The sequence below is a fragment of the Pleurodeles waltl genome, chromosome 8 (assembly GCF_031143425.1).
Source record: "Pleurodeles waltl isolate 20211129_DDA chromosome 8, aPleWal1.hap1.20221129, whole genome shotgun sequence".
Taxonomy (NCBI): Eukaryota; Metazoa; Chordata; class Amphibia; order Caudata; family Salamandridae; genus Pleurodeles; species Pleurodeles waltl.
In genome coordinates this window covers 16,569,055-16,584,759 of record NC_090447.1, presented here as the reverse complement: position 1 = coordinate 16,584,759, position 15,705 = coordinate 16,569,055, and the positions used below count along the sequence as shown (strand labels likewise).

Sequence of the window (15,705 nt, the reverse complement as noted above, 5' to 3'; positions counted from 1 at the left end):
TATTGTATCCTTAACATAGAAATTTAAATTTGTTATAAGAGGAGAAAGGAAGTGATCTTCAAAAATGGCTGAATTTTCAAATAGGCTGTTTTTTGATGGGACAATTGGGCACCCTGGGGAATTTACCACATTCTTGGTGTACTTTAGGGAGCAGATAAAAGGTCGGAGCCATGGGTGTTCAATTTATTAAAAATCGTTGATCATCCCAGTTCAACAGTTGGCCGTCATACCATCCATGTATTAACTGAAAGTATTTCTTTTGCAGATCACCCAGATATGTTTTGTCCACACTGAGATAACATTCAGAGTTACTTAACTGTCTGTGGGATGCCTTTGCATAAGCTATTCGGTCCATCAAGTCCACATTATCGTCCTTATCAGAAGGTTTTATTATTATACTTTGATCCCTCTGCAATGAAAAAAACTGCCTCCCATTGTGCTTTCATCATATTTCATCTCTGTTGCACGTTATTGGTCAATTTCAATCTGTTGTCAGCCATTAAGTCACCAAATACATCAATACAGTCCCTATCAGTTTTTGGGACAAACTTCGATTTTGGTCTCAAAGTTGTCTCACAAGTGGCTCCTGTATGAATGCCAAAAGAATACAGCAATTCAGTTACAAATGGATGGTTCAATGGTTCACAACTTTCCCTTAGACTTTGTTTCTCTTCAGACTCACTCATTCCATCCATCATTTGTAATATCTCCTTGTCCACAATCACTAATGACAATATTTTTTTCTACTTCCCTTGATGGAATCTCAGTCGATTTCATAGTTTTTTCAATGTATTTCCTTTAAGCAGTTTTAATTTGCGTAAGAATTTATATAAGTCAATGCATGTTTGTGCATAGTCTAATGACCTATCTGTGCAAAAGGAGAGACACAATATAAAACCTGCTCCTCAACAACAGTGAGTTCTCTATGTGAGAGATTCATTACAGTTAACTGATAAACTGTGTCCTCGATCACTGTTTTCTCTGTCCCTGGCCACATGTTCCCATGCCAGTTTTATTCCCTTTTCCTATATTGTCTTCTCCTTTGGTTTTGTCTTTTCTGCCTCTGCCCCTTCCACTCTGTCTCCCTGTGAATCACTTTTCATTGCTTGTTTGTAAGAGACAGCATTTTTCAGAAAAATGCATCACTTCCATTTGTCGTGTTGGCAGACTTTTAATAGATTCTAAATCAGAACTCACATCTATACTTGATTCTCCTCTCCTTCTCTCCATTGTCCCTGATGGTCTGTCCTTGGCCAATTCCATTCTAGCTTTGTCAAATTTTCTAGCAAATGTTAAGATGCGTCCTGCTTTATAATCACATTGATCACATTGGAACTTGCACTGTTTTCTTTTCATCACCTCTTTCTTGTATATCTTAATTCTGTCATCCACCAGTTTCAGTACTTTGTTAGTTTCATCTGGATCTGTTTCTTTCATTAATTCGTCCATTCCATTAGGGTTTGGATTTGTAACATCAGCTCCTTGTGTTCCTCCCATACATTTCTAATTCGAATCTGTAACAATATATACTGAATAAGTGTATATAATGTCATAAAAACCCACCACTATCTTACCTGTAAGAATAGGCTGTGTAGTACTTACATGCATGGTAAAACTACATTGTAAAGGGGCCGCCTGGTAAATGATGCATGGTAAAGGTGACATTCTATACAAACACACGTAGATATGCACACACTGATACATTTAAATAGAGGCACACACAGACATACATGCATGTACTTACGAACTGAAATAATATTACAGAAGCACACATACACATAGAAGTACAGTGGCATGTATTAAAATGTTGATTGTAAACACGCAATAGCATAGCCTACTGCTGGTGTGTCAGATACAAGTTAAGCCAAGAGTATGATTCAAGAAAAGGTACACTAACACATGGGGGTCATTCTGACCCTGGTGGCCGGTGGCCGCCAGGCCCACCGACCACGGGAGCACCGCCAACAGCCTGGCGGTGCCCCTTAGGGCATTCTGACCGCGGCGTTTTGGCCGCGGTCAGTGCAGGAAAACCGGCGGTCTCCCGCCGGTTTTCCGCTGCCCGTCAGAATCCTCCAAGGCGGCGCAGCATGCTGCGCCGCCTTGGGGATTCTGACACCCCCTACCGCCATCCTGTTCCTGGCGGTTCGGCCGCCAGGAACAGGATGGCGGTAGGGGGTGTCGCGGGGCCCCTGGGGGCCCCTGCAGTGCCCATGCCAATGGCATGGGCACTGCAGGGGCCCCCGTAAGAGGGCCCCGCTTGTATTTCACTGTCTGCATAGCAGACAGTGAAATACGCGACGGGTGCAGTAGCACCCGTCGCACCTTCCCACTCCGCCGGCTCGATTACGAGCCGGCTTCATGGTGGGAAGGTCGTTTTCCCCTGGGCTGGCGGGCGGCCTTTTGAAGGCCGCCCGCCAGCCCAGGGGAAAACTCAAAATACCCGCTGCGGTCTTCCGACCGCGGTACGGTATTTTGGCGGCTCCCGCCGGGCGCGCGGTGACCGCGCCCGGCGGGAGTCAGAATGACCCCCATAGTCATGCTCAGGGTTCCCATTCCCAAGCTGGTCCAAACTCTATCACCCTTCACTTTACTGTGTGAAGGTGAGACCCTTAAATGAATTCAAGTTAGCTGTCAGGGTAGAGAGCCAGGATTAGATCATGTCAGGTCTTGGTCCAACCATGGTGGGGGAAGATGTCAGTCCTCAGTGAGGGGGCATGGTGTTGGTAATGCGTAGCATGTGCATGACCCCAGCAAGCTTAGTGAATCAAAGCTCTCTTGATTTGTGGTAATGACAATAGGAGCACATTCTTACGTATATTGGTGGGTTGCATATTTATAGAATTTGTCATGCTGGAAATAATCTCTTTAGTGCTACAGTAATTTTCATGAAAATGTAGAGAAATACTGTTGACATAGAATGTACATATATAATGGAAGCAAAGACTGACTGATGGAATAAAAGGACGTGCTGAAAATAGTAAGTGGGTCAGTACAGCTCAAGAGAATCTTTGTACAGCAGTGTATTAGATGAGGCGTTATTGTGACTTTGTAATGATTTCTCAACCTCCAGATTCTTCACTACCTGAAAAATGTGCACTTTAAGACTCGCACCGGCGATGAAATCTTCTTTGATAAAAACGGAGACGGCCCAGTGGCTTATGAGATCCTCAATGTACAAATATCACCGACAGAAGATTTCCAGCTGGTTAAAGTGGGAAAACTAGATCCAACAGCTGGAGAAGGCAAAGACATCACCATCAACACTGGGGCCATATTGTGGAGTGTTGGAGCCTCTCAGGTGCGAGCATGTTGTGGATGCTTCTTACATGCAGTCATTGGGGGAGGTGGTGCCAAGTGAAAAAGCTGTTTAAACATAATATGTTGGTGAGTACATCCCTGAACTTAAACAGATACAGGCTTTGAAAAATCTATTTACCCACTCACTATAGTGTCTCAGATTTTATCAGGGCAAGCAATGTTTTGGGCCACTGGCCCTTTCTGGAAGAAGAGCAGGTGCTCTGTTCAATCAGAAAGTGAATGAGCAATTGCCTTGTTACACTTTCTGTGTGTTCAAATGCTGAGATCAAATATCAGCTTGTGTCTGATGATTGCTGCTTAATTTATCCTGGAAATGTAAAGTGATCTGTCTGACAATCACAATGAAAGGGAAGGCTGTCGGGTGTCAGTTGTTTCTAACAAACAACATTTAAATAGCTAGTAAAGGAACAGTACAAATAATTCAAAACATATCAGAAATGTAAAATAACACTTTCTTTTAATTTCAGAAGTGTGATGGGAACACACATTTAAGTAGGAGTCAGAACACTCTACTTGGTGATGATCAAATGATGAGTATTTGAAAAAAACAGATTTCTAAACATTATTCCTACTAAGCTATAAAGTCTTATAAGTAAAACCGCATGTCAGTGAGAATTTTTACAGCCATTTATGGCCAATTATTGGAAAATGTGCTGACTATAAATGGCAGTGCACTATCACACCATGCTTCAGTAATATGTTTTTAGACATGAATCAAGAAGCACTCATTTAATAAACTAAGAGTCAAGTTAGGGATCACGGGTACCCTATATGTCAGCTAGATTTATATTATACATGGAGCAAAGGTTTAGTCTAGTCCCATTTACATGCTAAAGAACCTTACCCTGAAGGTCTCTTTTAACCTATAAATATATGTGATATGCCTTCAGACAACAAAGAGAAACCACCACTGACTCATTCAAATCTACCATTTAACTTGTTCCAATTACACTTTCTTAATATGTCAAAAAGTCAAAATATCCTGAAAAACAACCAAACCATGCACAACTGAAATAAGCCTACTTTTTAGCAGTTTTACACAGCACAAACCTGACCCAAACATATTGGAGCCATTTACATGAACACTAGTTACATTACACAAGGTGACATTTTTTTTGTAAAGTATGGGTATGTTAAAAGATGTGCCCAGAACCATGGAATGTTGAGCCAATGCTGAGACTTGAACCTGGTTCCTCGTTCCTAAGTTGACAGTCTGGCTGCAACACCACTGAAAGCAAATATCTCTTAAAAGCCCAAGAATGCAACATCTCCCCTTTAATAGGCTTTCTTTCTCATTCCTACTGATTCCCTTTTTTATAGCATTCTCATACCTCCAAAAACACTTACAGTAAAAGACAGTGTACTCCAGGCTGTCCACAACAGGCACAGCAGATGAATTGGCCTGAAGACATTAAATATTGTACCACATTAGCACACTTCTGCTGAATAAACTAGCTGAAACCTCCCCTGGCTTAACCTCAGTGGCTAGAAACATTTTCCAACAACCTCCAAAACCTTTTTAGAACACTCAAAGCAAGGGAAGCCTTGTCTTCACAGTTCATCTCCTGGCACCAGCCCACAAAAACATCTGCCACTATTAAACAGAGGCAACATATGCTATGTTATTGTGCACACCTCTCAGAAGTATGCTCCTAAATAAATACATTATGATTTAATCCCCCCAAAAAATAAATAAACATTGCTACAATCTCTAAAACCATTCTTCCTTTGCCTCCTGTCCATTAACTGATGCTTGGAACCTCCTCATTTCCACATATGCACAACTTTATCAGTTTCTTTATTAGCATCATGCCCTGCTAACCTCATCAGCTTTGGGAGTGCAAAAGATCAGCAAAAGAGGTCAACTTGCCCCCAAAACTTGACCTCAACCCCTACATGAACCTCAAACTCTAAGCCCAACAGCCGATTTTATCTCCTGCTGTGTCTTCTGAGCTGGTCATTTCATTAGCGTGGAGGGGTGCCTTGCCTGCTCTCCACTTTCCCAAGCTCCTCCATCTCTAAGTATTGATGTACCATGGTCAAACTAGACTGAGAGATTCTTTCATATTATTTTCATTTATGTCTCCAAATCTCTCCAATAGGTTCCTTCCCAATCCCTTAATCCACACATTGTTTTTTTGTATTTGCCTACTGTTCCTAACATTACCAATATCCTTCCATGCCTGGATAGCCAGTTTAGCAGACCATCAGGCTAAAAGAGGAGAACATGAATGTGATATACCTAGAGGAAATGAATGTGAATTTCAAATTCATAATTATTAAACAAATATTAAAAAAACTAAGGGTTCAAGTTCCTACACTGTTTTAATTTCCAGATCGCAAAGTGTTCAAATATTATACTATACTAGAACTATTATTCTGATCCCATACACACTACTTTCAAAGTATTCCGCTCCCACCCAAAATTAGGGGAGCATGTATTGGTTTTCCCTCTTAATATCAACAAAACAGCAAATAAGTAAAACATAAAACACAATAAAAATCCAACACTAATTTAAAAAAATAGATTGTGTTTGTATCTTTCAAATGACACTAAAATGACAAACAAATCAATAAAGGGAACCAGATATATGAATTTTTAAAGATTTAGGGCCTTACTAAGAGTTTGGTGGATGGTTTTGGCCATCTGCCGAACTTCTGATGGGGAGGATGCCACTATAGTGGCTACCTCTCTGCCAGGTGCATTAAGAGTTTCCCACTAGGTCAGCAGGCGGAAACCTGAGTTTCCACCTGCTTGCCTAGCGGGAAACACCCTACAGCATTGTCTCTGACTCATAATCGAGCCAGCGGCAATGCTGTAGGATGCATATTGCACCAGCAACCTTGCTGCAAAGCAGCCAGTGAACATTGAGATGGTGCTGGCCAGGGAGAACTCTGCACTGTCCATGCCAAGTGATAGGTAGTGCAGGGACCCCCCTGGTGCCTCCTGCACCCATTCCCCTCCAGCCTTTAACGGCGCTACAGCCATGAAATCGCTGATGGAAAACAAGGTCGAAATCCCCAGGGCAGCACTGCTTGCAGTGCTGCCCTGGCAGATTAGGACCACCGCAACCATCGGACTATCAGATCCTGGTGGTGGTGGCAGTCTGACTGCAGCACGACTGCAGTGGTCATAATATGGTGCCCAGACTGCCACATTGACGGCGGCCCGACTGCCACCGTGAGTCCCCCAGACTCGTGATGGGGCTCTTAATACTTTCTAGTGCTTAGAAATCAAAAGGGCCCCTCTGGACATCTGGTTGCACTTAGCCAGAGCAAAGGCAAAAGTTGAGGCCAACCGCGATGGAGCCCTGCTTGGCTACACTCAGTAGAAGGCCTGGGTTAAAGTTCTGTTTTCCAACTTAGTTGTGTTCTTGAAGATTTTTCTTTGACTTGGGATGAAGTCACAAGTTGAGGCTGACTTCACTGGAGCCCTCTTTGGATATGCTGTGTGGGAGGCCTCAGTCAAGGTTTCTACATTCGGTCTTAGAAACATTTTCAGGACGGAATCCTTCATCTTGGACCAAGTCAAAAGTTGGAGCCAACCTCACTGGAGCCCTACTCAGATACCCTGTGTGGGAACAATCAGTCAAACTTTTACCTTCGGACTTAGAAACTTTTTTGGAACCTTTCTTCCCCGACATAGAAAAATCCTCCTCAGCAAGCCAATTTCAATGCAACATAATCGGACTGCATTTCCACGAGCCTCCAGTCAAATCCTGGAAGTCTGGGGCTCCGAAGCTTTTCAGTTGGACGAACCTGAAAGTCAGGCCTGGTAGACGTCGACATTGGCCAGCTGGAATCACGCATCGGGTCGGTCCACTTAAAGAGCTTTTTTCCAAAATTGTTCCAAACTACTTTATCTTCTTCCAGAAGTACTTTTAAGGTCATTCAAGTGTCCACAACTCACCCCAAGGTTCCAGAAACTGTGAAATGCTCTTTGGGGTGTTAGGACTTCAACTCACAGAATGCTCTTGGTCGGAATCCTTAAATAACCACTGGTCAGCTGAGCTATTTTTGCAAGACTTGATGCAGGGGACACTGGTCAGCTCTTTCCTACCTGTAGCTTACAGGGAGTCCCTTCCTGGAGTTGTAGAAGTAATGCAAAGTTTTTTTCTTGATGAAGCTCAAAGTGTGCAGTCCTGAGTGCAGGGTCCAGGTGCAGGCCAAGCGTTCAGAAGGCCAGTGCTTCTTCTTCTTTCTTCTTGTCTTCTTCCAGCAGGGATCTGAAGTGTGGGGCAGCACTGCCATATTTATCCTTGCTCCTGGGGTGTCAAAAAGGGGGGTGCTCCTGCCCAATCACGTGCAGGCCACCACCCTCTTTAGTGAACACTTCCTGGGAAGTGTGTAAAAATCTATCCCAGGGAGCAACATTCCTCCAAAATCCAAGATGGCAAAAATTCAATCTTAGGGTTTAGGTCTGGCTGAGTCCACCAACTGGTGTGACTCCATTTCCCTTAACACAAAATAAGAATTTATTTTAAATCAGGTTTCTGCAGGTTAGCCTATGGAGTCCGTTCATTACAATGGGAAAAAAATAATTTGGCTATTTTTCCCTCATCAGGGCTTATAAAACAACTTTCATAACGTCTCTGCTTATAACTATACTGCACCCAACCCTGGGGGCATTTAGAGTATACCTTAGGGGTGACATATATGTAAAAATAAGGTAGCTTACTACTTTGGAGGTATTATTCATTTGGGCTTAACTTTAACTTAAAAGCGGCCAGCAAGGCAGTCCTGCTTTTAAAATGACACTGGGCACCACAGCAGTGCACATATGGCTGTATTATCTATGCTGGGGTCCCTAAACCAACATTCCCTACCATATACTACAGACTTATAGGTAGGAAGGTACATCCAATTATAATTAGCCTAATTTGCATATTCCATTTTACACAGAGCACTGGCACTGGGACTGGTTAGCAGTGCCCAGTGCACAGTTGGAGTCAGTCATCACCAGCATCAGTCAAAAAGGTTGGGAGTAACCAGGGCAAAAAGAAGGACTTTTCTACACTGATAAAGAAGCATGGAAGATGTCAGGCACATTTCTGTTTGCAAGTCCAAATTTTCTGTTGCCATGCCTCTAATTGGGAAGGGATATAGACTTTTAGGTCTATATAGCAATCCTTTAAATACACATCACTTTAAATACTCAGCACTCTCTTATTAAAGAAACTTTAAATATACATGAAAATGTATACTTTACATAAACATCAATGATGCAGATAATGCAGACAATTATTGCTATGAAGAACATTGTGCAATCTAGATGAAGGAATGTGAAGATTATCCATGCACCTTGACCCATTGTGAATGTTGCGTTAGCAGTAGACAAGTACAATTGGACTTGTCTCTGAGAGGAATTCAATGCTTTGCTGGTCGTTCCTGTGATCCTTGCTATGCGTCTAACAATGGTAGAGTTCAATCAATGTCTATACAAGTAGTGAGAATGAACATGGTACATTCATGTTAGCTTTGCTAAAGAACTTGGAAAGGATGACGTTTCATTAGTGCAGTCAATGCACTACACTAATGATCTTTAACATGGTATGGGGACTTTGTACAGCATTCTGTCTGTTCTTGGAAAACGCAACCAAACATTAAAGTTTTGCATAGTGACTGAGAGGCCAACTTTCAACACCCATCCTACTGAGACATTGAGAACCTGAGATCTAGTCGTAAAGTCTACACAGGAAGCATTTTTTAGGGCAAGGCCCCCTTCTTTATATCTATTATCAACACTGCAAAACAATCACCCCCACAAATCATTTTTGTTCCTCAAAAAGCAAACAAAAACTTTCTCTGGCCCTCAGCATCTCAGTCTCCAAGGAAAACTGCAAGAAACTGTCATCCTTCTTCAATGGCAAATAAGAAACATCAAACACTTCCTCTCACCCAACCACTCTACAATACCACCTGACAACACAACTTGTAAACATTCAATGACCTGGTCATCATTCCAGGTGGTCTTACTAGCAGACATGAGTAAAACCATTGTAGATCTTAATCCTTCCTCCCATTTTTTTGACCCTATACCATCCAAGCTGGTACAACGTATTGGCCCTTTCCTCATCCCTTTCCTAGCTCTAGCTGCCATGTACTCCCAGAGACAAGGCATAGCCCCAGATGCCTTGAAAATCAGCCAATTCTCTCCTTTACTAAGTAACAGGGAGCTGATCTGGTGGATATAAATTACTTTCGTCCCATCAGCAACCTTTTCTAGCAAAGATTTAAGAGAGCTGTGTTGGCAATAAACTAACACTCTTCATCACGCAAAATAAGCTACTTGCTCATCTCCAAACAGGCTTCAGAGCCGGTGGAAGCACGGAATATGCCATGCTTTAGGTAGTCAACGATGCACACTGCATCTTAGACAATGGGGAGACTTATCTGCTCATCCTCCTAGACTTCTCAGATGCATTTAATGAGGTCAATCCAGCATCAGCTCCTCCACTTTGCTGGAGGAGCGTCACTCCCCGCCAGCAGCAGCAGCTGCAAAACTGTAAAAATAAAACAATAATAAACTGTATATTATAATTTTATTTTCAAAGGGGTGGGGCAAATTGGCATGACGGGCATGAAGAGGGAGTGCACAGCACTCCCCTCAGTGCACATGTATGTTTGGCTGGCTGTCTTGGGCTGGCCAAACACATATGTGCACTGAGCTCTCTCCAACCTGGCACTGTGTTGCTGGGGTTGAAGACAGCTGGCAGAGGCTCCCAGGCTGCCTCAGAGTGCCAAGCCAGGGCACCCTGGCCACTCCTAGTGCTGCTTTCATGCTGCCAGCAGCATGAATGCAGTATTAGGATTGGCAGCAGGGCAGGCTGGGAGCCTGGAACTAGCAATGGGAATAAGAAATAAGCATTGTTCTGAGGTGGTTCAAATCCTATATCGCTAGTTGCTCTCAACAAATAAAACTAGCAAACTGAGTTTCAACATCCTCCCCTTCACACAAGGAATCCCTCAAATGTCTATATAATTCCTTTAGCTGTAGAGATTATACATGGAACCTCTCAAACATATCTTTCCATCACTATGCTGAGAAACTCAACTTTACCTGAAAGAAGCATTTTGTGAGCATATTTTTAAGCTAACAAATACCCTAAATTTCCCCTAATCATAGATGCCCATGCATCACACGAAATTGAACCCCTTGAAGATTGAGTTCCTTCTTATCCCTCCCTCCAAAATGCTCCACCACAGTTAAAGACTGGCTTGATGCCACATTTTTGCAGAACTCCAAACCATCTCTCGTGAACGGCAGTAAATCTTTAGGCTGTATCCTCAACTAAGACCTCAGTATGCAGGCCCACATTAATGACTGATCTAAGAATGTACATCAGCAAATTAGACTCTTTAGGAGAGGTAAGTTATATATCCCTTCAGAAGATTTAAAATCTTTGATGCAAGCCCCAGACAGAGTGGACCATGGGATCTCCCTTATGGAAGGTATTCCACAAACGACCTTAACAACTTAAACTCTTCACTCTGTGTCTCATCTAATATAAGGCACAAATACATCAGATCACATTAATCCAATAGTACTGTAGCTCAAATGGGTCCCTCTACTATCTTACAAAGAAACTGGCAATTTCAGAGGTATCATGCTGACTTCAAAGAGCCCTCTTCCCGGAAACTCAAGCACTCAGGAAGAGACAAAAACCTAATCATTTAAACTTTCCTTGACTTAGAATCTGGAGCTCCATATCCCCTCAATAAGAATATCATATGGCACCTTCAAGAGAGAACTCAAAGGTCATTAACGCTCAGCTCCTTAAGCACATCAAGGACAACAACATCCTGGACACCTCTCAATCAGAATTCAGGAGCAATCACAGCACAGAGACCACCCTCCTCGCAGCCACAGATGACATCCAATCGCACCTCATCTATGGCCATACAACAGCCCTCATCCTACTGGACCTATCGGCCGCATTCGACAAGGTCCCACAGCTCACCCTCTGCTCCAAGCTCCATGCAGCTGGCATTGGCAGAAAGGCCCTACAATGGATACTCTCCTTCCTGTCTGGCCAAACGCAGAGAGTCAGACTCCCACCTTACCTGTCAGAACCTATGGAGATCAGCTGCGGAGTTCCACAGGGCTCCTCCCTGACCCCGCACTCTTCAATATCTACATGATCCCTCTTGCATCCATCATCAGGGACCACAGACTGAACATTGTCTCCTATGCCGATAATACCCAGCTGATCATCTCACTGACCAAAAACCCCACTACTGTTAAAGGGAATTTCCAAAACGGGATGGAAGCCATTGTCACCTGGATGAAGGACAGCTGCTTCAAGACCGAGATCCTTATCCTGGGACCATCCACATCAGCCTGGGACGACTCCAGGTGGCCATCGACCCTCGGCACCCCCCACCCCAACAAACCATGCACGCAACCTCATCCTGGACTCATCGCTCACCATGACCTGCTAAGTCAACTCCGTCAAATCCTCCTGCTTTCACACACTCCGAATTCTCCTCAAAATCTACAAATGGATCACAAAACACTGCCGCAAAACTGTAACCAATGCGTTGGTTACGAGCAGACTCGGCTATGGCAACTCCCTCTATGCTGGTACCACCCTGAAGAATGTCAAGAAATTACAGCACATCCAAAACGCCTCAGCCAAACTCATCCTGGACATTTCCCACCGCTAACATATCTCCAATCACCTAAAAGACCTCCACTGGCTCCTATCGAGAAGAGAATTAACTTCAACCTCCTTCTCCCTGCTTACAAAGCCCTCAATGAGCTAGGACCCGCCTACCTCTGCCACCACATCACCTTCTACTCCCCCACCAGACCTCTCCGCTCAACAAGCACTAGCCACCTTATCCCGCATACGGAAGACCTCGGCTGGCGGGAGATCCTTCGTCTACCTCGCGGCAAAAAGCTTGAACACCCTGCCCCTGCACCTCAGGCATCGCTATCACAATTCAGGAAGGACCGTAAAACCTGGCTCTTCGACTGAGACTCTAAGGACAAACCCCCTTAGCACCTTGAGACCCTTAGAGGTGAGTAGTTGCTCTTTATAAACCCTGATTTGATTTGATTTTGATTTAAAATCCATACTCTTCCAACGCTGCTTCTGTTAAGGAATGTCTGCACATTCTTGTACTGTTTTTCACTGTGCTACCCTAAAAATCATTTATAAAGATTTCTCAAACCTAACATGCAATGTTACGTACAGTTGTCTCATCTTTTAGCAATTTCCTTAACATGAATTACACAAAGTTATACTTTTGTTTTAACAATAAACTAAGATCATGGGTGACAGGGAAGAGAATTAGGGAAGGAAAGAGATAAGAAAATATGTCTTGAGTATATAAAAGGACAAGCAGTGTGCATGAAAGCTGTTTGTCACATGATAGATTGATAATTGCTAGCAAACATTTCTAAAAAACAATTCTACAGGTCTGTCAGGAGTATATTCTTTTATAGGATCACCTGTGATCCAACACATAGCACAATGATCAGACTCACATTTTTCACTGACTCTCCCTACACACATTGGTGAGGAGTTTACTCGCTTTATTGTAACCTTTGCATTTCCTTCTCGTATTAGTATTGCATTCTCTTGTTACCTCACAAGTCATAATATGCCAATATACTGACCATCAGCGATTGCTGCCATGCAGAATCTTAGTGCTCCAAGAGCACCACAAGGAAACCAATTTCCCAACTAATTACTGGAAATTATAGAATAACATGCATTGTGAGTTGCGTTTGATGTCCCTTTAGAGTGAGGCATCCACAATGACTGCCAGACCTTTGGTAGTCTCTCAAGATTTTTTCACATCTCTTCTTGTGAAACCACCAATGAAAAGAAAGTACACCCACTCCCCACTAGGGCACATTGCACCTGCACTACAACTTTGCAGGCAATTGTGCTGTACCACCGGTGCGGGAACTCAAAGACTTGTATTGTGTGGTGCAGGAGCCAGCTATGACAGTAAAATTGGTGGGAAATTTGTTTTCAAAGTATTTTATAGATTTAACTGCTTTTACATTCTTGTGTATAGAGGGAATCTATTGCAACATTCAGTAATTAATTTTCCTGGTTGCACTTTTTATGCTGATTCAATATACTGTGGCCACTTATGATTATATATTGGTTAGTGGTCTAGCTCTGGATCTGCCTCTCAGAACATATGCATATACCTATCCATATAAGCAGGCCCAGTGCATGATCCTGCCTAGAGGAAGAACTCAAGGTGCACATAATGCAAACCAGGGGCCAGCCACTATGATGGATAGGTGGTCACATTTCATATAATGCTGCTAGACTCAAGGCCATACAATACACAATCATCTCTCTGGCCCAAAATGTAATAGTTGATAAATCTTGCCATCTTTGCACCAGACACTGCATTACCTTATAATGGTTGCATTGACCTTGGTTTATTAGGCCCACTTAATGTGAATTTTATTGATATTAATGCACATTCACTATTGAAGCATGCAGTAGTGGTTAATTAAGTCACTGTGCTATTGTGCCTGAAGTCTAACGCTATTTGCCTTGGCACTCAGGCTATTTGCCTCATAGGCTTGTTCTAACATTTACATGCATTCACAGATTGATAGCTGTCTCAGTTGTGGATCTGGCAGAGACCATGAAGAGATTAGCCTAACTGCCTGCCTCTTTGTCCCAGGATATCTACCCTTCTGAACCTTGGGTCTCCTAGTCCACCAGGCCACAGATCCCGTGATTATAGGATTGGCAGCAAGCATGTCCAGAACATAGAGGAGTAAGAAGTTAGAATCAATCAAGGTAACTGAGGAGGTATACAAGAAAACTCTGGGTTCTCCCCATTTGATATGATTAAGATCATCGACTGGAGTAGGTTTGAAAATATGAAAGTACAATGGTAGTTGGAAAGTGATCATAACACCTTTTTCCTGGTTCTAAAAAACAACATGCCTTCAGCACCTGGGGGGCGAGGGGAGCACACTGCCTCTCATCCCAGCACAGTTCACCCCATTACATTATGGTAAAAGCAATGCGCTTACTTTTAGATTTCTGTAGTTTTTCACCAAAGTTGGCACAGAGAGTGCTGTTATCTCTAAAAACATGTTTCTGGGTTTAGCCCTTCAGTAGAGAGCAGAGAAAAGTCATCTTCATCACCCATAGAGTTCCAAGAGCTAAATAACACCTGGGAGTCGGGAGGAAAAATTGGAAGCAGATGGAGCCAAATCCTTGAATCAAACGTGGTGGAGCGGAAAACGAAATCATCAACAGTTGATACACAAGAACAGTTACTAAATGGCCCAGGGTCATAGCTATACTACCCTTTTATGACCTATTACTGAAATCATTAACTGCAATTGTCACAAAAATGTGTACGTTAAAAACATCACGAGCAACAACAAATCCCTGCAAAGAAGGATGGTTTGTCAGAGAATGTAAAGTAGAGAAATGAATTGCAATTTGTCCTGCACAGCGAACTCCCCAGAGAGGTAATAAGGGTTACAAGAGCAAGATATAAAGCACTAATAAAGAAAAAAATCAAATAATCGACTAGAAAGTGGCAGGAGTTAGAGCAAGCTGCCCTGGAGAGGTGAACACACATTTTTTAGAGAAGGATTGGGTGAAGGCGTCGGTTTAAGGACAGATAACCTGGGGTCAAATATTTCAGAAGAGGTTTTGAATACTTGAGGAAGTCTTCAAAGAGATTATAGTAACAAATAACTGGCCAGATTCATGACTAAAAAGTATGCCATAAAAATTATCAAAAATCTTATATACAAATAGGTTTAATTGACATAGACTGCAAAGTCTTCTCCAAACTGATTTTGAAGGCCCTAGGTGAGTGGGTCACCAATGGGAATATCCTCTCATTGATACACGGAGGCATCAGAGAAGGACTATCACAACTGACCAGATATTTACTTTCTTAGACATAATCTACAAATTAGACTACTGAAAACATTGAGGGGCATATTTATACTTGTTTTGCACCGAATTTGCCTCGTTTTTTTTTTTTACGCAAAGTGGAAAACTAACTCCATATTTATACCCGTCTAGCGCCAAATTTATGGAGTTAAAGTCATTTTTTGGACGTGAAAACCTACTTTGCGTCAATGAGATGCAAAGTAGGAGTTCCTGTGCGAAAAGTGACTCTATGGCCTTAGCGCCCCCCATGCTAAAATCACCAACGAGGGGAGAAAGGGGTCAAATAATGGTGCAAAGCTTGCTTTGCACCATTATTTAATGCCTAGGTCAGGGCAGGCATTAGGGGACCTGTGGGCCTATTTCCATGGTGGAACACCATGGAATAAGCCCACAGGTGGCCTCCCCAGGCCCCATCCCCACCCACACCAGAGGGACAGCGGATGATGGGGAACCCCATCCCAGGTAAGAATAGGTAAGTACAGGT

The 15,705-nt window shown here is 43.0% G+C and overlaps 1 protein-coding gene across 1 annotated transcript in view; it reads left to right on the top strand.

The window, feature by feature from the left end:
- The window catches only part of LOC138249298 (extracellular calcium-sensing receptor-like), a 164,990-nt gene that overhangs the window by 84,645 nt on the left and 64,640 nt on the right, over nucleotides 1-15,705 (top strand). The window contains exon 4 of the mRNA XM_069203255.1: nucleotides 3,071-3,298. Within this exon, the coding sequence (XP_069059356.1) occupies nucleotides 3,071-3,298 (228 nt within the window). The remainder of the gene's footprint in view (nucleotides 1-3,070; nucleotides 3,299-15,705) is intronic.